The 21,412-nt window shown below is 41.0% G+C and overlaps 1 protein-coding gene across 1 annotated transcript in view; it reads right to left on the minus strand.

The window, feature by feature from the left end:
* Window positions 1-9,097: 9,097 nt before the first annotated feature.
* The window catches only part of LOC147445600 (serine/threonine-protein phosphatase BSL3-like), a 41,763-nt gene continuing 29,448 nt past the window's right edge, over window positions 9,098-21,412 (minus strand). Inside the window, exons 8-21 of the mRNA XM_086525059.1 lie at window positions 14,870-14,971; window positions 14,706-14,787; window positions 14,440-14,619; window positions 13,534-13,762; window positions 12,117-12,360; window positions 11,876-12,046; window positions 11,503-11,741; window positions 11,265-11,349; window positions 11,072-11,170; window positions 10,783-10,982; window positions 10,559-10,634; window positions 10,317-10,452; window positions 10,094-10,233; window positions 9,098-9,683 (exon numbers count right to left, since the gene is read on the minus strand). Coding sequence (XP_086381185.1) covers window positions 9,603-9,683; window positions 10,094-10,233; window positions 10,317-10,452; window positions 10,559-10,634; window positions 10,783-10,982; window positions 11,072-11,170; window positions 11,265-11,349; window positions 11,503-11,741; window positions 11,876-12,046; window positions 12,117-12,360; window positions 13,534-13,762; window positions 14,440-14,619; window positions 14,706-14,787; window positions 14,870-14,971 — 2,064 coding nt within the window. The 3' untranslated portion in view covers window positions 9,098-9,602. The remainder of the gene's footprint in view (window positions 9,684-10,093; window positions 10,234-10,316; window positions 10,453-10,558; window positions 10,635-10,782; window positions 10,983-11,071; window positions 11,171-11,264; window positions 11,350-11,502; window positions 11,742-11,875; window positions 12,047-12,116; window positions 12,361-13,533; window positions 13,763-14,439; window positions 14,620-14,705; window positions 14,788-14,869; window positions 14,972-21,412) is intronic.

Here is a 21,412-nt window from a genome sequence, read left to right on the forward strand (position 1 = left end):
TTTTTTAGAGAACCATTTAGAATATTGGTTTCTATCATAGAATAGAGCTATCCTTGAATAAAAGTCCTCAATTGAGATGCCTTACAGCCTGTTAGTATACCACATAGCTAGGGCAAATATACAAATGATCACGGGCTGGACCTTTATATCAGGTTCAATAATATGGTCGTAATTAGGTTTTCTATGATGCCCGGAACGCAAAAATTGCTCCTTCTCGGTTTAGAGCAGAATTTTTTTCAGCTTTAAGAGATATCCTATCGTACACTTCCCATGAGTGCCCCAATTATCGGCCATTTATGTTATAGAGACACAAAACCCTATCCATTTCATTAATATCTATGTTTAGAAGTCAAGATAGGCCTCCTAGCTATTCAAATATTATGGAAACAGATTTTTAACGGTGGAAGCCTGATTCTTTACCCATAAAAATTCTCATAAAGGTGTCACTTTTTTCATCATGTCCTATAAAACACACAGTCAGCAAAACAGGCTTCGCCCTGCGATTAGATACATATTGAAGTTTTCTAGAAGCCAATCAAAAGCCAGACAGAATATGACAGAGGTAGAGATAGTCCTCTTTAACCCGGATTTTTTCAACAGATCTCTGACATTGTACAATACAATCAGTTCTTAGATCCACAACCCCACGGTATGTATCAAAAAAATGCCCCTAATCATAAAAACAAAGCACCATTTTATAGTTTTTTATAGTTACGAACCAGTCATGAGCTAGGAGAAACACCCACAGCAATCCTATGTCCCATAGGGTATCATTCTTAGTACGTACGCTTCATTTAGTTTGTAAGTTAGAACCCAACAACATGTATGGAAAGATTATCTCCGTATCAGAATCAAAACATACTACCAAAACAAATACACAGTATTTTCCACGCATACAAAGTTACAAGCTATTCTACCTGTGAACTCGGAGTAGTAGGCAATCCAGCCCCCACGATGATTTCCTTCCCACTTGTCATGATAGTAAAAGACAAATTTATCCGAGTGCAGGACAGTTCTCACCCCTCAATGTAAAAACATTTACAAATTCCCTTACCATACACAGTAAAAATCGAAGGCAGAAGATAATGACCCACTCTTAGTCCAATTTAAACTTTTATGAGAAGTAGTAGTTACCAATTCCCCTTAAGAAGGAAATACCATGTTAAGCTAGCATTCCCATGCACCATAGAAGTTCTGAGCGATAGACAAGAGGTAATATACCCTGGTAGGCTACAGCCCAATTTTGATGATGGTATTAAGAAACAATTATTCCAATCCTATTGTAGACAACCAGTTAGTATTTCAAAGGGTACTACACATTTTTCAAAGTTCTCCTTATACAAAGACCACAACATCTATACAATATAAGTTAGGTGTGCTTCTCTTCTTTTTTTAAGGGGATTAGGCCAAAAAAGTTTATATTATTTTCTCGTACTGTATAGAGCAGGCTTGGAGTAGCATTAGTACACACGTACTAGATGAAGGGTTTTTTGATACTAGATTATATGCAAAAAAAAATACCATAAGCAACTATATGCAAGGTATTCAGAGGAAAACCAAACATTATTCCATATATCTATCAAGGCTAAGTCATATCTTCCAGATAACTACAGCTTTGGTAGGCTAAAGGCCCCATACCCGATGATATTTTTAGGTACTGAGAACCAATTAGTCCCTGCCTATTAGTATTTCAAGGGGTAATGCATATTTTTCCAAGTCCCTTTATAAAAAAAGCTTTCCTACACTTAAGTTAGGTGTTTTAAGGTATTTCCTTGTTTATAAAGCCAGCCTGGAGTGGCATCAGCACATATGTACTAGATGAATGGTTTTTAACACTAGGGTATCACTTCATAAGCAACTACATTATTCCTTATACCTATCAAGGATAGGTCATATCTTCCAGATACCTATTATTTGGTGTTTTAACCCGAGTCAGGGCATACCAGAGTTATACCCTTTTTAGTATAAGAGAAAGGAAGCCATTGGAGCGGCATCAGACACTAGTACAGGAAGTTAGTAAGATTTTTTACACTTATCCTTCATGGCAACAAACATCGATTTGATATTAGCTTTTGCAGTCCAACACCTGCAGCAGACTAATGAGTTAGCTCGCAGATCATTTGTCAAAAAATATGCCAGCCTCCTCTTTCCGAACCAGGGAACATCTGTAGCCCAAACACAGTGGTGGACATATCAAGATAAACTCACCAGAGTAACATTATGGGGTCGAGAGCATTTCAGGAAGAACATTAGTCTCGTCAATGGTAAAAGAGTCCATGGGTTTAGGTCCGAAGTACTATTAAGTTGAGCAGTCTATGAAGCGCGGGTTCTCAAAGCGATTATTCCTACTGGCACAATTTATTCCTCATCACAAGCTCTTCCTATGTCCTCATTTTGGCCCCTACTTACAAGGATACTTTGATTATTCTCCCCGAACCAGAGGTTTATTCGTGGCATTAGCAAATCGTATCCTGCCCCTTACTGAACGACCACCCATATGTTTCTATTGCGATAATTGTTTGTGTGATCATGTAATGGATGGCTTAACCGTGATGTAAGAGGAACCTAGGCAGTTTATCTTCTCTTATTTATGATAGACTCTTTTTTTTGTAAGCAACACTTTGAACAAGTGTGTGTGTGTGTGTGTGTGTGTGTGTGTGTGTGTGTGTGTGTGTGTGTGTGTGTGTGTGTGTGTGTGTGTGTGTGTGTGTGTGTGTGTGTGTGTGTGTGTGTGTGTGGAGGTGCGTAGGATAGGACAAGCAAGCATATGTCTCTGTCTTTGTCTCGCTGCTTTGAGTCGAAGCAAGGAGGCCGGACGAGAACCATCCGGAGAGAGTGCCATCACCCTTGGTCTGCGGTCATACAATTCAAGGCAAGGAGGTGTCCACATGGAGCCTTGTGAGATAGACCCTAAGCAAGTGCAAGTGAAAGAGGAATCTCCAAAGGAGAGAGAGATTTGTGTGTGTACTGTTGCTTGCGATGGACCAAGCCTGCTCTTTGTCTCTGTCTTTGCGCGTCTCCTTGATCTGTGGTGGAGGCGCCGAGTGTAGGAGAGTAGCAGGTAGTTTCGAGCAGTAGAGGGATGTGAATGGTTAAGGCGCAACAGACCTTGGAAGCAACACTATGCACGATGGGAAGGGATCCCAAGGGAATGCAGAGGGCAATTGGGTGGCCTGGAGCAGCGAAGGGGGATGGACGTGGAGCGTGCAGAGCGAGAGGGAGGGAGGGGGGGGGGGGGGTATGTTTCTTTAAATTCATGGCATTGCAAGAGAATCTTAGAATCTCAAGGACAAATTAATAGTTTTAGAAGACTTTCAACCAAGTAGGTACAGCAAACAATAATTGAGTGAGTAGTGGGAGGGTATTATTTCTTGAGTTGGGGTATCATACTTGTATGGAAATGTATATGCCCCTCATCCAATCTCATCTATGGGCATCCAAATAATGAAGGGCTACTAGGCCCCCTTGGTGTCGGCCTTAGTGCCCAATATATCTACGTACTTAAGAGGATTTCAATTGAACTGCAAGTGTAGTTAGACTTGGTACAATTTTTGAGCCAATCTCTAATCATCCTCCAAAACTTGGCTCTTTCAAACTCATTGTGGCAAATGCTTTGACCAAATATCTTAGTGGATTCAATTGAGAAGGTGTTGTAGAACAAGATGGAATCATAAGTTGTGAATGGATCACCTTATGTGCCCATAAGCTAGGCCTATTGATCCTTTTAATGAAATATATGATAGAATAGTGAATACGACCTCAGTGTCTTTTTTGGCAAAAGTGTGAAATAATTATCTAGATGACGCGATTGATAGTGGAACTTGTGGAAATATGCATGAGAGACCAAAGTTACCTTCTATGTGAAGGCTCTAAGGGTAAACACCCCAAATCATTGATGAATAAATAAAAAATAGAGTTATTGATCCAAAGAATATTATCAAAGTATTTGAATGGGGCCTTGAAAGTTTAACACTTGTTGGAACTCTATCGACCAAGAGTTGAAGTCAAATTCTAGGATATGCAACAGATCACAAGCTTCCAAAAAACCATCGTCTAAAAACTTAAGAGCACTAAAATTTCCCCAAAGCACAACACTCATAAAACATGTATGAATGGTGTCTCAAGAGAACACAATGAAGCAACCATCTCAAAATTTTGCAAGCATAGCAAACTTGCAAAATTTAAATTACCTAAGTGTGTTTTTGCATCTGCAATAGCCTTCAAATAAGACACTATGCATGTTGAGTCTTCCACACATTTGTCATATGTATGAACCTCGTTCAACCCACAAAACAAGATTGATGCGACAATCCTATCACCTAAACTAAGGCCATGAATAGTGTATTTTTCATCCATTAATTAGCAATTTCAAAAGAACACAGGCATGCAATCAATTTTTCTTGATCTTAAGAACATATTGTGCATTATCAAGTTTGAAAGAACCCACAACCGTAACCATAATTTTTACAACTCCCTTAACTAAATACTAGCCATTATTGATGCATGTGATGGTATTCTTATTAGGCATAGCCTCAAGAGATATGAACATATCATTATTAGATCTAATGTGCTTTGTAGAACCACTACCAAAGTACTCCGCACATGAATTTGTAGTCAGTGCCATATATGCATCATCAAAAAAAGGATCATACAAACCATCTACTTTAAACACCCATATTCATTTCTTGCATAGCATTTGCAGAACATCCATTAGAAGAAGCATGTGAAATGGCCTCATTTTTTTTTTCCTTGGGAGACTCTTTAGCTTTAAGCTTAGGACATTGCTTCATAAGACGATCAATTATAGTTTAGCTTCTTCCTATCTTTATCACAAGAGTGTTTAAACTTAATGATGTTTGAGCAAGATGTAATCACAAGCCTCTTACCTGAAGGAGTATTATAGATGGTAATCATTAGTACTCTTGTTTTGAGTTCCACAATGGCTTGAAACTTAGCCCTTATTGTCTTGGACTAAGACTCTAGCAATGCAAGAGCATCAATCTTTCCACCAGCTTTTCTCTTTGTCACAAATCTCCAAAGTGAAGGCAAATGTCTAGTAAGAATCCTGCAATGCAATTTTGCACAAGGGAACTATCAGGAATGACTCTATAACAATAACAAGCTTCTCCTTGAGATATTTAATCTCCACAAGAAATATATCCATATCATCCTCCTCCTGCATAATTTGGTTCTAGCTCTTTTAGGCAATTTTTGCCTCACTATGGTTAGCGTACAAAGAAGTTATGTGGGCGAGTATGTAACAAGGCTAGAATTTCTATTGATTCCCTAATGGTTCAAGGAAGGATTCCATAAGAGAAAGGTACCTCAAGCTGCCAAACTGTTATGTTTACTTCAATACTTCAATGATCCCACTATATCTAAACCTATTGGGAAATATAATTGATTTGCTGAAATTATGGAAGTTTTGTGAGAACATTGATATCTCTTAAAATAAGTTCAAGAAAGAAAAGGCAACAAAACTTATATAGATGAACATTGTGCTATTACTTAAACCCGAGGAAGGACACACTATGCACATGATGTCAAGCAGGAAACTCCTATCTTATACACAAAAGCTTGTGTGGAGTAATGTGACACTTAACAGAGACAATAATCAATGTATTAAATTTTCTAATCTCTACAATTCTAATGTGCTTGCATAATAAAGGGCAAAAAAACTCTAGGACCAGAATGCTAAAACCTATGACGACCTCCATAAACCTCCTATTGACAAAAGTAATTGTACATCATGACCTTGTAAAATATTTCATACACCCATTGCAACAAGAACTTTTACCATCATATAAATCGACATTGGGTAGTTGTCCCCATCCAATTTTTACAACAAAAAACATTGCTTTAAGCCATTGTTCGCATCTACACATGATGCAAAAATTTCCCTTGGAGAGGAAATACTAAACAAATCCAATTTACGCTAGATAGCACAACCCACAAAAATTTATAGGATGCCTATCTTGCAAAAACTTGAAATGCTACAAAACCTACATAAACGACTAAAATAGCTTGCATAGTGTTGCCAATGAGGTTGAAATATGCCTGACTGGAAATTTCAACAACACCTAGCTCTAGGAATTACTCCAAAGCCTAAAGGTCATATTTCCCTACGATTGCTCACCAAGTATGAGAAAGTGAGCAAAAAGATGCTCACATTGTTGCCTTGGATGCACAAGCATACAATGATACCAATTGTTGGATTTAGGGTTGCAAGAATGCACACAATGCTTGGAGAAGATAAACAAGAAGCACAAGGGCACACAATGTAGGAGTTAGTATTATTGAGTGCCCTGAAACAAAGATAAAGATGTCCTAGTGCTGTGAGTGTATATTCAAGGGGGGGGAAACCTCCTCGTGAGGGAAAGCGAGCTAAAAAAGTGGCTCAAAGATTCTCATTGTGTTTACAATGCTCACTACCATATCATGTTAACAACACAAAGAATCACTGCTAGTTTACAAAAAGAGACACCAATGGCCGCAACTCCGTAAGATGTTGTCACACATTTGCAAGAAGGACAAGAACAACCCTTGATAAGCCAACGAGGGTATGTGTCTCCACCAAGTGCACTACGAAGGCCACTATCAACTAATGACAAAGATCAAGTGTCTTGTGAGGCTCACCAATTTACTTGGGTTGTGGGCGGGGGGGGGGGGGAGGGTCCCCACAAAGTGTATTGTCACAATCATATGTAGCTAAGTGTCCTTGAAGCTTCTAACTAGCTAAAATTGCAAAATCCCAACTGGATTATGGGCTTGCTTGAAGAAAACTCAAAAATTTTAAAAGTTCCACTGTAAATACCAGCAAATGTTCAAATTTTAACTTAATAACCGGGAAATTTATAAGTGTGCCCTTTTCGTCTTCGCTTAGAAGAAATGTTTTAGGCAAGCCTTGACATCAATCTTGCTCAAAGGGCTATAAGACATATTTGTCAACTTCGACAATTAAATTTGACAATGTCCCCGCAATTATTGTCATCATTTTTTTATTGACGAGAAGGGTTTCTCTATATGATAGGTTTTATTAGAAACTATGCCTTGGGCCAATATATAGAATTTGGTCCACCCTGGTGTGCGCATGCCAAGGAAAAAAGCTCGAGGTGCTGAAACTAGCTTTCTGTTGTTGGGTAAAGTAACACATGCTCCTATGAGACAATGGGCTTGCTAAAGAGAGCATGATGAGTGGCACTTAACAAGGAGGGGATTTGCAACACTGCCTTGGCAAAAAATAGTCCCCATTTTTCATCCTCTTTGATCTTACAGAGATATGGACTTGTCATATCTAGCTTCAAGATAGGGTCACCTTTTGATTTAGCACATTGAGATTTAGTTCATTCATTTGGTATTCCCTAGTTTTTAATGTTCTCTCTACTTGATTACTTGTTTACTTTTATGTTAATTGTGATGGTTGAATATTCCATGAAGCCATCCTAACACTATCAGTTGCTTGTCCATACGCTCACAAGTATTGTGTATGGATCACGATGTGTGCTTCTATGACGGATGAACTATCCAACATCCCCCAAAAAACACTTCAGGGATTTCACCCTCGAAACGTGGTGTTTCACCACGAAGCGTTTCAATGTAATGAAAGAGCACAGTGAAACATGGGACCAGAACGGGTATGTACGGATTTTGGGAAGTCCTAAAATGTCAAACTTTGCTCTCTCTCTCTCTCAAATTTACTTATAAACCTGAATTACTGGGGCTACCTTTGAAAAATGAGCCTTGTAACACTGCACAAGAAGTATTATAAATTATGAGAATCATGTGTCTAGCTTGCAATGCTCTAAATGAATGAATCACATAGAACAGGTAATCATAAGATTCCCACCGAAGTAGATGACTCACAGATCTAAAACTAAAAAGCAAAAAAATTATAGATTACAACCAAGTTAAAAGGTTCTTATGACCAATGTAAATGTAGAGCCATAAGCCACAAATTAAAATCCCCAGACAAACAAAGGCCACAAATTAATAAGAAGAGCTGGTGTTATGTCCCTATCATAGGAGAGGAGATGTAGTCTCTACAACGTCTAGGTAAGCGTACTGTGAGCCCGCCCAGTGTGGCTGGTCACTTATAAAATGAGGTCGAGGCATCATTTGTGCATGCCTAGCCTTGCAGGTTGACCACTGGTACTCTGCCAGTGGAGGTCGTCCTTTACAAATGTAGAGGACGACCTCCACTCTGCCGGTGGAGGTCGTCCTCTACAAATGAGGCCTCATCCTCATTTTAAACTGACAGTCCACATTGGACGGGTGTGACGAAGTCTGCCCAGATGGTGGACACCCACCCCAAAGGTGTCTTAGACTAGGTTCCCTTTCCAATGATGGAGACATAACAAATGGATTCAGTGAATTTGAATGGTTGTGGATTGCTCCTCAAATTGTGTATCTGGCAATGTGCTAGGTAAAAGCTTGTGAAGGCATTGCCACACAGGTTTCATGCTAATCAAGAGAGATGAAACACCACTACGACCTGTGAGAGCATTTGCGAAATGGAACAGTGACAGATTTCTTCAGCAGAGCAGACCACACACCCACCATAACAACACCACAGCCACTCCGCCGCATACCTTACGCCCCCCATCGTGGAGTCACACTCAACAGATCCACTGCACTCTGCTGAGTCCAACAATGGCGTCCACCAGGACGACGCTTGGGAGGTCCATTTTATGGTCATATCAGAGCTATCCTAGGGAAACACTGGAGACAACACCTCAGGCAGGACAGCCATGACCCACCTCATAGCTGAGCTCATGGCCTAATCTGGAGACCTGAGGAGAGAGAGTACCGGATCTCCGCCTCTTCTTCAGTTTTTGCTGATGAGATGACATCAGACATGGATGAAATTTGGTATTTGTCACATAGGCCACATTGGCCTTTTGTGGACGTTAATCTCTCTCTCTACTAGAATCACACATGGATGCAACCTTTTGGTCTCATAGGTCATTTTGGCCTTTTGGAGACGTTAATATCTCTCTCTCTCTCTCTCTCTCTCTCTCTCTCTCTCTCTCTCTCTCTCTCTCTCTCAGATGACAACATTTGAAACCGCTGCACATTCAAAGATGTATACTCAAAGTAATAATCAAACAACAGTAAATTTTTTATGCTTTATTCTGTTCACAAAAAAATGTAAAAGTTACATGTATGGGTTACATTGTGCGCACAGAATACCTCTGATACATAAATCAGCTATAAAGGGTAATAGCCCGCTGTACAACCACCCTTATCTCTTGAGATAACTACATATCTCCTTTAAACTACAAAAATAAGAGTCACATATAGCACAAATGATGGTACAGATACTTGGTGTTGCTAACTCTTACCGCACTAAAAGCTTTTGCGAGGGTAATGCATTTGTTACAATGGGCTCTTGTAGTGCTACTTCAAGACCAGGCAGACCAACCACCAAATTCGACCAAACTTTTTGGCATGGTTTTGGCACATACACTAACTTCATAGCCAGCTGTTAAGATCCAAATGGTAATCTGTGGCTTCCACCTAGGCATGGCTAGTCATTGTGACTGGTCCACGCAGAAGCTTCTGAAGTATTTGACTTTGTGAATGTAATGCTTTTGCCAAGTGGCTTATATCCAAGCTAGGGAATTACGATCATTTGACGGCGGACGCCCACGTGTTGGAGTGGGCGGGCGTTGAGTGTTTAATTCCTGCAATCGAAGCAAGCCAAAATAAGGTCCTCTTGCAAGCTCAGTCGTCGGTAAACAAAGTGAAGGGTCAAGTTGCATTCTATTCTAAAACTTAACAAACCCCCCCCCCCCCCCCCCCCCCCACACACACACACACACGCGCGCGCGCACGCGCATACACAAACAAAAACACCAAAACGAGATAGGCATATGAGGCTCTTAAATGAAAGGACCAAATTACAAAGAAGAACTCAATCATTCAATGCTTCACATGCAAAAGTCAAATGTATGCCAAACTCCCTTCTTCACTAAGCTTCTTTTACAAAGTCCAAAAGGTTTGTGTGCGCTGTGAAGTGACTGTTTATGAGTCCCATCCCACATAGGGTGGCACCCACAAACCAATGACAAAGTCCAGTCCATATAGTTCTTACTTGCATCCATGTGTCCTCTGCAAGCCTCTCAGGGGAAGCCTCCGGTGACGTTATGGCTGGAGGTAACGGGTGTATCAGTTTAGGGACAACAATTAAATCACGGCCAAGAACCAAAATTGCTCCAGCATTGTTTGCAGTCCCTGCAAAAGACACCATATATAACCTCAGCATTGTGGAAATCGTCCTTAAACCTAAAACAACTCCTGTGGGTTTAGATTTTTACCGCAATAATTTGTGGCAGAGAATAAAGTAATAAGATGCCCTTGAGCAAAACGCTCAAACCCATCCATTACACACTCATGTGCTCTGATTATGAGTTGCAGGTCATTATTCTTGCAAAATTCCAGAACTCGATCTGGCTGCTTGACCAAATACATCAAAAAACCCAGACATATTTGAACTTCCCTCTTTTTATTTACCATTGAAGCAAACTAAAAGACTTCTCTTAGTTATAAAAGAACCCACCCCAAATGTAACCAATCCAGGGCCTCGTGCATTTGGACGCAACCCCTCGACGCTGTCATTTTCCGTAGGATCTGACCTGTGCATAAATACACCATGTTTTCATAAGTAAACCAGCACTTAACATATGTGTCATCAAAATAGCAAGCAGAAAGAGCTGAAATTTATTTGAATACAAATGTCTATCTGTCAAATTATGGTTTGCACTCGAATAGGTCGCTGCATACCATAGTAGATCCATGAGTACCACTGATCCAGTCTCCATAGTTATAGGACGTTGCAAATTCTCAATTTGCCCTACATGATTGATAGAACGACCAATTCCACCGTGCATGCAGATAATTTTGCTTTCTATCAGTGCAGCTAAAGGCAGCCAATCAAACAATTGATTGATACGCCGCCAGACAAAATTCCCTTCTCTTTCGCCCTGTCAGCCAGTAAAATACTTGTTAACCAAAGAGCTCATTATTATCCAAAAGAAGTAATGGTAAAAGCGTTTCAGGAAAGCTAAACTACCATCCGCTCTATGCACTCAATACGAAACCCGAAAAGAGCATTGATATCTGCAGCCTCATGATTTCCTCGTATAAGATGAACATTACGAGGATATTCCACCTTCAAAAATGAAAACAACCTTCCTTTATGCAGCTGGAGTAGATTGGCATTGAAAAGACACAACATAGTCTAAACTCTGGAAACTACGTCATACCTTAAGCGCCAAAAGAAGAGTAATTGTTTCCAGACTATGTTGACCTCGATCCACGTAATCACCAAGAAACAGGTAATCAATATACCTAAAGAATGAGCAAAACAGTTAAAACAGTGCTTCCAAGTCACAGGCATCTGCAATGATGGCTAATGATTAACCACCAAGTCAATTTGCTTATGCCATACATCAAAGGTGCATGTAAAATTTAAAAAAAAACTAAATTTAACCAATGCCTTACGTTATATCTCCAGCTGTCGAAGGAGACCCATACTCATCAAACAAACGCATGAGATCGCCAAATTGGCCATGAAGATCCCCAAAAATCTTGACTGGTGCCCTCAACTGGAGAACTGTGGGCTCCTGACTAAAAATCCTTTCTGCACAATCACACAGTTCCAAGACCTCATTGCAATCGAGAATGAACTGCCTACGCAATGGCGGCTTCCAGCCACGTGGCCTCAATAACTGTGCAATGACCTGCAGGTAATCACTAGAATCATATCAAACATCACTCAATTCCATAAGAAAGAACAGATGCTCTACAAACTTGTCGCCAAACGGCATCTTGAACCAAGCCCATCTCGAACAAGAAGCCATGATGAGGAGCTTGCCTTCTTTGACACATTGTTAACAGGCATTTGTCTATCCAACAGTTTCCTTGCTGCACTCGCATTTTCTGGAGTGCCATAACTGACACGGCGGCCCTCATTCTCAAATTGATCAATGGAAAGCTGCCGAACCAGCCCACCGAGAGCTCCCCCAGACTCTGCAGCAACCACCACCTGCCACCACCACAAGTTGTCATCTCTCTCAAAACACTCCTGTCCGAGAAGCTTGAACATCTGAACTCACCGCCCTGTGACATAAGCGGACATCAACTGGTGTGGTAAGCTGCTCCATGTGAGTGGGATGAACCTTGCTGAGGGAACCAGTTGCTGGCATCTTGGATGGACTGCTGCTATCCTCAGCATCCCCCTCAAATTCACCGCTCTGCTCTCCTTTTTCAATCTGGCGCACTCTTCGTAAGGCGGCGGTCATTGCTTCTGCTTCCGCTGCTGATGCCTCCACCAAAGACTCAACACCCTTGCTGATTTTCCTGAATCCAAATTATGAAAATCCTATCAAAGATAGAAATTCATACGATTCCCTTGCTAGGTCTCCTTACACAAGTTAACAACAGTAGACATGAAAAATAACAATCTATACTTTCATATAAAAGGGACACCTTTGACCTTTGATTTGTAAAAACCTCTGATGAGTATGGCTTTGCAATTTGTTAGAAATGTCTTTCTTTCCCCAGTATGCTACTCAACAAAGGTCACAGCGATTGGGTGAAAAAATGCCACTTATTAGAAATGTACTGTTGCTCACAAATTTTCTTTTCCCAGTATGCTAATGTTTGCTCAACAAAGGTCACCATGATTGGGTGAAAAATGCAGCCAAGAATGACCTTCAAAAGAAAAATTGGTCACACTGTTAACATAGGTAAAAGTATTTTGTTTACAGTCCCATTATCCTCATCATAAAACCTGTGCGGCTCATTCAAATAGTTGATATACCACAAGCTACAGAAGCCCTCACTCAAGTTCCAGAAAAAACAATCATCCTCTCTTGAGTAGCCTAAAAAAATTTATTCTCGCGTTTTTACTGGTTCAGCTTCAACAAACCAAAAGTTCCTACAGGTTTAAAGAAAAACTAAATCTCACTCCTACTCATAGACAAGTACCCTATAAAAAGGGTCCATATAAAATCCTTCCCTTTAAATAAAGTGATTATAATACAGAAGTGCCTATTGCACCCACAAAACATGAACTAAATTGTGGTAGAAGCAATCAAAACATTGCTTTGTTCCAAGCTCTTATGCACAGAAATGCGCTTAAGATGTTCCCGGCTCACAAACTCATCCCTTCATCCTGTAGGCCTGACGGTTTTAAGAAACTAGGGTTGTCCTCAACTTAGCAGTATGCCAATGAGACATGCAAAGGAATAACTCTATTAGTAAAATTTTGATAGCTATGAAACCATAACATAAGATTTAAGATTTCGATGCAATGTCTGAAGTCAAAATGTATCCCAGCATAACATATGGCTTACATTGCTTGGAAGCAGCCTATAAATGCTGCAAAATACCAAAAAATAACACATCATTTTTTTCTGTGTCCCCTAGGCTAGCTTACACAGCGCACAAGCACACACAAGTCTTATAAACCAAAGTCATTATGTAAGTATCGACAAATTCCACATGCAGAGAGACTGGTTAAAGCCTTGCCTTTGATGACCCTCTTGTGAACCATTGTCGACATTCATATCTAAATCACCATTAGGAGAGGAAAGACCCGGATATCCAATCATAACAGACTCAGAAGTTTGTGATTCTGGCCTCGCACCTCCATAACCATGGGATATTCGTCCATTGGAGCCTATGTTTGAAAAAGGTGCTGCTATCGTTTCTATGGCAGCAGAATCATCTGCTACCAACATATCATCTAAAATTTCACCTGAAAAAAAATCATGCATTCAATTGCCTGTTCTTCGTATCAACACAGCAACTACGAAACATAAGAGGTCAAACTGTTCTTACTTTTCTCGACTCTTTTGCAAATTGCTTTTCTAAACATAAAATATCAGCATGAAAAACCTCTCAAAAGTACAACAGCTAGATAAAGTACTTAGCAGGCTGAAGTAACTTTCACAAAACAATCTACTGACCAGACATCACACCCAAATCTACAAAAGAAATTTTGCAAATTATGAGAAATGCTCCTAGAATTATATGCCACCGCACTAGCCAAATTGTAGCAGGTTTGAGACATAAACCAGAAAAAAACCAAAAAATAACAGAATTTTCAGTAAAAACTAATAGCTTCTCAAGTTCTCCTATATATCTATTAAGATCAAATATATTGTCAATTTTGAGTATTGACCTTCAAAGATTATACACAGTGGAATTTAGAACCTCAAACATCTTTGTCAGTAAACAAGTGCCCTTGAGCCAGATCGTTTCTTATATATTAGGGCTACACAAGTTTTTAAGACAAGTTTCTTATATATTAGGGCTTCACAAGTTTTTAAAACAAAAACAAAAATGGAAATTACTGTTCAACCTTGGCACTTCCAATAACGACGTGCCATGGAAATGTGTCTCACAAGGCACAAGCAGGAAACAAATACACACCAGCTCGTAGGCCACCATAGATGTACACCGTATTTCCAACAGAAGCAGCCGCATGCCGGCAACGCCTGGTTAGCTCAGCTGAAGGATCTCCTCCTCGAGAGTCTGATGAATACCTTCCTGTGCGATGACCTGTTACCACTCCTTTTCGATCCAACCAGGCACCCGCAGCAGTATCTAGAACTGAAATCAACATCAGTAAACCTTTGTTTCAGTAATCATTTTACCAATTTAGATATTTGATAAAACCTACGTTCTTGACATTTTACCTGCTATGTTAGATGCATCATCAACCATCCGACCACCTCCTAAATTTCCACCAGAAACATGGAGCCTTGCATTCACAAAGGTCTGTCACAGCATTTGTTAAACTTGTAAACCATATCTGCCATATCACAGGGAAGACTACAACTTCATCTAGTCAGTCACTCACAGCTGCATGTTGATAACGAGGAGCTGGAGATATCCCTGGAGCCACAGCCCACTCCCATCTCCCATCCCGATGTTTGGCCAACCCATAAGCGCTTGAAAGAGGCTACATGAAGCAATATTCTTCTTCAAAGACAATTGAATATTTGAGACAGATGATGAAACTGAAGTAGACAAAAACATAAAACTTATGACAATTCATTAACCATGTAGATTATGCCGTTTAGACACACAAAATCTTTACAAATTGGCAAGCAACACAGTATACTGGCCTGGATTTTTTGAGTCCAGCCCCCCACACACCCCCCCCACCCCCGCCCCCCCTTCAACGATTCCTTCACTACGATGCAGACCATGAATACAAGCCTCATAATACAATAATGTAGAGCTCTTGGTTAAAATAATTGCTGAACAAAAGTACCTGTAACAGGCTTGGACACTCCAAGCGAGAAATCAATAGCAACACACGAACAGAAACTTCAAAGTCACTGAACTCTCTCTCTCTCTCTCTCTCTCTCTCTCTCTCTCTCTCTCTCTCTCTCTCTCTCTCTCTATATATATATATATATATATATATATATATATATATATATATATATATATATATATATATATATATATATATATATATATATATATATATATATATATATATATATATATATAATATATATAATATATATATATATATATATATATATATATATATATAGAGAGAGAGAGAGAGAGAGAGAGAGAGAGAGATTCGACACGGCACGGCAGAGTTCCACGCCCAAAAGCATTGGCCCCAAAGAGCGCCCCTTTCGGTATTTCTTTATTTATTGATCACAACAAGGTACAACTCCCGAGGGTCCTCTGCTCTTAGACTCTACGTCCAGATGCTCTACCGATTGAGGCCCTAAGGGCTCTTATAAACAATAAAAGGGATGCCCAAAAACAATCCCCCAAAGCAATCAGTTCAAGAGCACTTTCCCCCAAAAGCATCTGCTCTCAAAAGCTAGCACCGGAGATCCCAAAAGCAACGAGCGTAATTTGTGAAAATCCGTACAGCCTGCCACGTCAACATGTCAGCGCATTTTACGGATATCCCTTTCAAGGTTAAAGCTTCTGTCTTTTAGGGTTTCGGGCCCCCACGGCCGGTGCTTCATAAGTTCTTCCAGTTTATCCGTTCAGTTTCTTGTCCAGATGATGTGGCACTAGACACCTGTTGGCAAACACACGGAGAGATCTTCAAGCATGGGCATAAACTTATGGAGAAGGAATTAGGCAAGCAAGTGAAGACTATATGTGCAGACAAGGGTGGAGAGTTTACCTCCGACGTGTCATGTGACACATCCAACCCTGTGTGTTCGTGGACAAGCTATAGCACGACCAGGGTTAGTCAGTCTAGGAGAGGAAGTGATCTAGCATTTTTGAGACTGTGCATGACCAGTCACTTATATTAGATGCATATCCTCCGGTTGCACACAGCAAGATCATAAGCATTCCCATCAGCATCCTTCAAGGGAATTTTCCAGTGCTATTTTCCCTACTTTTGACATTTTTCACTTATTTATTAAGTGACTTTTGTTAAGAACTGAGTAGGGCAAATTGGGTAAGATAATATATAAGCAAACCTAGGCTAGCACTATTTGGCAGAAGAGCAAGGAGAACACAGGCCACAGGCAGCACGTTCCCCCTCTCTCTCTCTCTCTCTCTCTCTCTCTCTCTCTCTCTCTCTCTCTCTCTCTCTCTCTCAGCAAGACTTCCCCCCTTGGTGGCTTTTTTCCTCCAAGCAAGACCTCCCACATGCTGGCGTTTTTCAGCAATAGCCTCATCGCCATAGACCCCAGTACCTAGCGTTTTTCAGCCAAGCCTCATCGCCACAGATCCCAGTCCCCTAGCGTTTTTCAACATCAGCAGCATAGCCTTTTATCCCTAGCGTTTTCAGCAGCGCTATAGTCCCAGCAATTCAACGATAAGACCTCAGAAATTCAGCAGTTTGAAGCACCAGAAAACCCAGCCAAAACAGCGTTTTCCCCACAGCTTGATCAGCGTTTTTGGACAGCCTAAAACCAGCGTTTTGCTTCATCAAATTTCAGCCTTCTGGCGTTTTTGGACAGCAGAGCAAGCACATAGATTTTCAGCCATCAAGTCGGTCTCGTCATCCCCGTCCTCGACATTGACATACCCTAGACTTGCATCAGATCTCATACATCCACTTTGTACCAGTTTGTGCAATCAATAGCAGACCACTCTCGCCAACCAGAGTGGGGCCTTCGGAGGAGGGTTTTACAACGTCTCTGGTGTCGTATTCTCTTCTCTCTCTATCTCTCAGTCTCATACACTTTCACGCACAGTGTCCATTCACTTTGTTTGTGTTCATTGCGCTCTCTCATTAAGAACGGAAGGCTCTCCCTTCCATAAGAACAAAAGGAACCTTGAGCACAGTTCGGAGCACTCATCTTGAGCAAAGTTCAAACATTCATTCCGCTGCACCTTACACAACGCTTTTGTACAGTATTGTGTGAACCATGGAATCAGGTGTGAGCTTGCAAATTTTGGATCACCCTTAGAGAATGGAGTAGTGGAGTGGAAGAATAGGATTGAAGTGGACATGACCCGAACTATGCTTTAGCTCAGGATCTGCCCAAGTCTTGTGCACAGAGGTCGTTGCTACAGCTGTTCATATGGTCAATCGATCTCTTATGACTTAGCTTCCCCATCAGACTCCATTTGAGGCTAACTGCAATGGAAAGCCTCCCCCGTCAACCTTCATTTGAGGCTGACTGCGGTAGAAAGCATGATGTCTCCCATTTTCAAAATTTGGGAGTGATGCCTATGTCCATGCTTTGAAGCAACAAAGGAGGAGGTTTTGAAGGCAAATTAGAGCTTTCAATCACATGTATCGGAGGCCGTGGGGCCCAAAACCCTAAAAGACAGAAGCTTGAACCCTAAAGGAGATTTCCGTAAAATGCACTGACATGCTGACGTGGCAGTCCGTACGTATGGTGATATGGCAAACTGTACGAATTTTTTTGAATTTTGCGCTGCTATGCTGACGTGGCAGGGCCGTGCAAAATTTTTGCAACTTACGTTGGCTGCTTTTGGGAGTCTCCAACGTTAGCTTTTGAGAGTAGGTGCTTTTGGGGGAAAGAGCTTTTGAACTGATTGCTTTTGAGGCATCCCTTGTAAGAATAAAAGAGCCCTTGTGGCCTCACTCTGCAGAGGATCTGGACGCAGAGTCTGAGAGCATAGAACCCTCGGAAGTTGTACCTTGTTGTGATCAATAAATAAACAAATACCGAAAGGGGCGCCATTCTTTGGGGGACGCAGAACTCTACCGTGCCGTGTCAACTCTCTATCTCTCTCTCTCTCTCTCTATTAAATTTCAATGATTTTGAAGTTTCTGTTCGTGTGTTGCTATTGATTTCTCGCTCTGATACCACTGTAACATTCTTTCACAAAAAAAATGTGAACGCTGCAAAGAGGATCCGATCCTCCATATAAGAAGAATCTATCTAAGCTTTGATACCACTGTAACAGGCTTGGACACTCCAAGCAAGTAATCAATAGCAACACACAGACAGAGACTTAAAAATCACTAAACTTTAATAGAGAGAGAAAGAGAGAGAGAGAGAGAGAGAGAGAGAGAGTTCCACGCAAAGAAGCATTGGCCTCAAAGATTGGCACCCCTTTCGGTATTTCTTTCTTTATTGATCACAACAAGGTACAACTCCCAAGGATCCTTTGCTCTCAGAGTCTGCCTCCAGATTCTCTTTTATTCTTACATGGGATGCCCAATTAGCAAAGCCCCAAAAGCAATCAATTCAAAAGCACTTTCCCCCAAAAGCACCTACTCTCAGAAGAGCAGCCAGCGTAATTTGTGGAAATTCCGTACGACCCTGCCAGGTCAACACCCATACGATCTACCACGTCAGCATGTCAACGCACTATACGGAAATCCCTTTCAGGGTTCAAGCTTTTGTTTTTTAGGGTTTTGGGCCCCACTGCCGGTGCTTCATAAGTTCTTCAAGTTAGTCCGTTCAATTTCTCTTGTCCACACGGCCATTTCTGTTACCATATACATGTGGTAGTGATGTATGTGAACACACTTAGGACCGCCGGGGTATTTTTTCCCTCACTAGGAGGTTTTTTCCCCCGTGCATTGTATATACATACATCACTCTAGGGCTAACTCATCTTTCCATTGCACACTAAGTAATACACACTCTGTTGTGTGCCTTGAGCTTCCTTCGTCTTCTCCAAGCTATGTGTGTTTCCCTCCAACCCTAATTCCAACAATTGGTATCATAGCAAGTTGCGTCCTCTCGGGCTTAGTCGCCAACAGCTCGAGTACACGCCTGCTCACTTTCTTTGATTTTTGTGAGCTTTGGTGAGCGTCAACAAGTCGACAAATACTTCGGGTAGATTCGTAGAGCTTGGTCTACTCAAATTTTCGATTCGATCTCATTTCGTACTCCGTTTCCACTACGGGCAGTACTGCACAGCCAATTTCATCCTTTTGTGCAAACTTTCCGTTAGTGTCGTTTCCTGCATAACAGGTCCTTTACAATCTTCTACGGGTTGTGCTATATAGCACGTGTTGATCTCGCTTCAATTCTCCTCCTTTCGAGCAGTTTTCACATAAGGTGCAAGCATTCCCCATGGCTGACAACAACACAGATGTGTTCAAAATGTTTGCAGTTGAGGATAGATTGGATGGAGACAACTACCCTATGTCGGCTTACATGATGCAACATGTCCTTGTGTCAAAGGGCGTTTGTAATGTAGTGCAAGGCATTGATGTACGTCCTGGTTTTGAGGATGTAGGCAATGTTTAGGATGTTACAGGTTTTGGTGGCAGGGTTGCTGCTGCCAGAGCTGTTTTGACTATGGCTGAGCAAGCTCTTGGGATGTAAGAGATACGCAAGCTCATGCATTGATTGCGTTGTCTGTGAAGCGCACTATTACTCCTCATATTCGTTCAGCAAAATCTAAAAAACAGGCTTGGGATATTCTGAGTGGTCTTTATGCAAGTCGCAATGAGACTAAAATTACATTGCTGCGTAAAGAGTTGGAGTCGAAGATTATGCATGAGGAAGATGAGATGGACACTTCCCTTACTGGTGTCAAGGATATTAATGAGCAACTCGTTTCTACAGGCAAAGTCATTTCTGACAGTTCCCGCACATTGTTCTTGATGCTTTGTCTACTTGTAGACTTATGACCAAGGAAATAATGAAGTTGTCAAGTTTGATGCATTATGCACATTGCTGTTGCAAGAGTCCCTTTCCAGAAAAAACGGGGCTAAACAACGTGCAATTGAACAGGCCTTTACTGATGCTCAAAGAAAAGGTGGTAACAGCAATGTAGCCACTTCCCATGGTTCTTTTGCGAGTGGTAAATCGCATGTTCCTAATGCTTTTGCTGGCAACAATTTATCTGGGAATTCTGGTGAAAAGGCAAAAAGAAGATGCATTGCCATTATTGTAAAGCTAATGATCACTCAATCAAGCAATGTCCTAAGTTGAAGGCAAAAGAGGCTAAGAAGAAAGAGATTGGTTCCACTACAAATGCAACTATTGTTGGGTCTTCTGCGAAAGGAGATTGTGATGTCGTTGTTGATGCAGAATGGGCTTTTAGTGTAGAGTGCACTTATGATCCTTTTGTCCATGATGCATGTATGTAAGTTGCTACATATGCTCATGTGTGGTACTTTGACAATGGTGCTACAAAGCACATTACCTCTCATCGTGACTTCTTTACCTCTCTCGAGGATGTCCCTCATGGGAATTCAGTCACTTGTGTCAACAATGCCTCTTATCCGATCAAGGGAGTTGGAAAGATTGTGTTAACTACTGTGAATGGCTGTTCTTTCACACTAGCTGATGTACTTTATGTAGCTGGGGTCAAGAAGAATCTTTTGTCGGTATCTGCATTTGCTAGACTTCGTCTTGTTGTGAAATTTGTGGATGACAGATATACAATTCATGATCTCAGTCTGGTTGATGAGATTGTTGCATCAAGCATTTTATGTCGTGGGCTGTATAAGCTCACTTTGTATGACAAGTGTGGACAGAATTTTGCAAATGCAGTTGTGGATGCTAAGGCTATTTCAGATACAAAACTTTGGCATGCACATTTTGGGCTTCTGAATTTTGCCAGTTTGTTGCGTTTGTAGAAATCTGATATGGTTGCTTCTTTGCCGCCTCTTGAAGCACTTGTCAAACATGTTTGTGAAGGCTGTATTCTTGTTTGTGAAGGCTATATTCTGGATAAGATGCAGCGTTCAAAGTTTCCGAAGGGCTACATGCAGGTTGCATGTGGACCCATGAAATTACCTGTACTTCGTGACTTTCATTGATGATTACTCCACGCATGCATGGGTGTATCCGCTTAAAGCGAAGTCCGAAGTGTTTATGTGCTTCAAGCAAATTCTAGCTATGGCTGAAAATGTCTTGAAATATACTATGGGCACCCTCCGTTTCGATCGAGTGAGAGTATATGTCATATTAATTTAATGCATTTATGGCTAGTCGTGGGATAAAACACAAGTGTACAGTGC

Source organism: Adiantum capillus-veneris, chromosome 12, assembly GCF_014529385.1.
Source record: "Adiantum capillus-veneris isolate H3 chromosome 12, ASM1452938v2, whole genome shotgun sequence".
Classification (NCBI taxonomy): Eukaryota; Viridiplantae; Streptophyta; class Polypodiopsida; order Polypodiales; family Pteridaceae; genus Adiantum; species Adiantum capillus-veneris.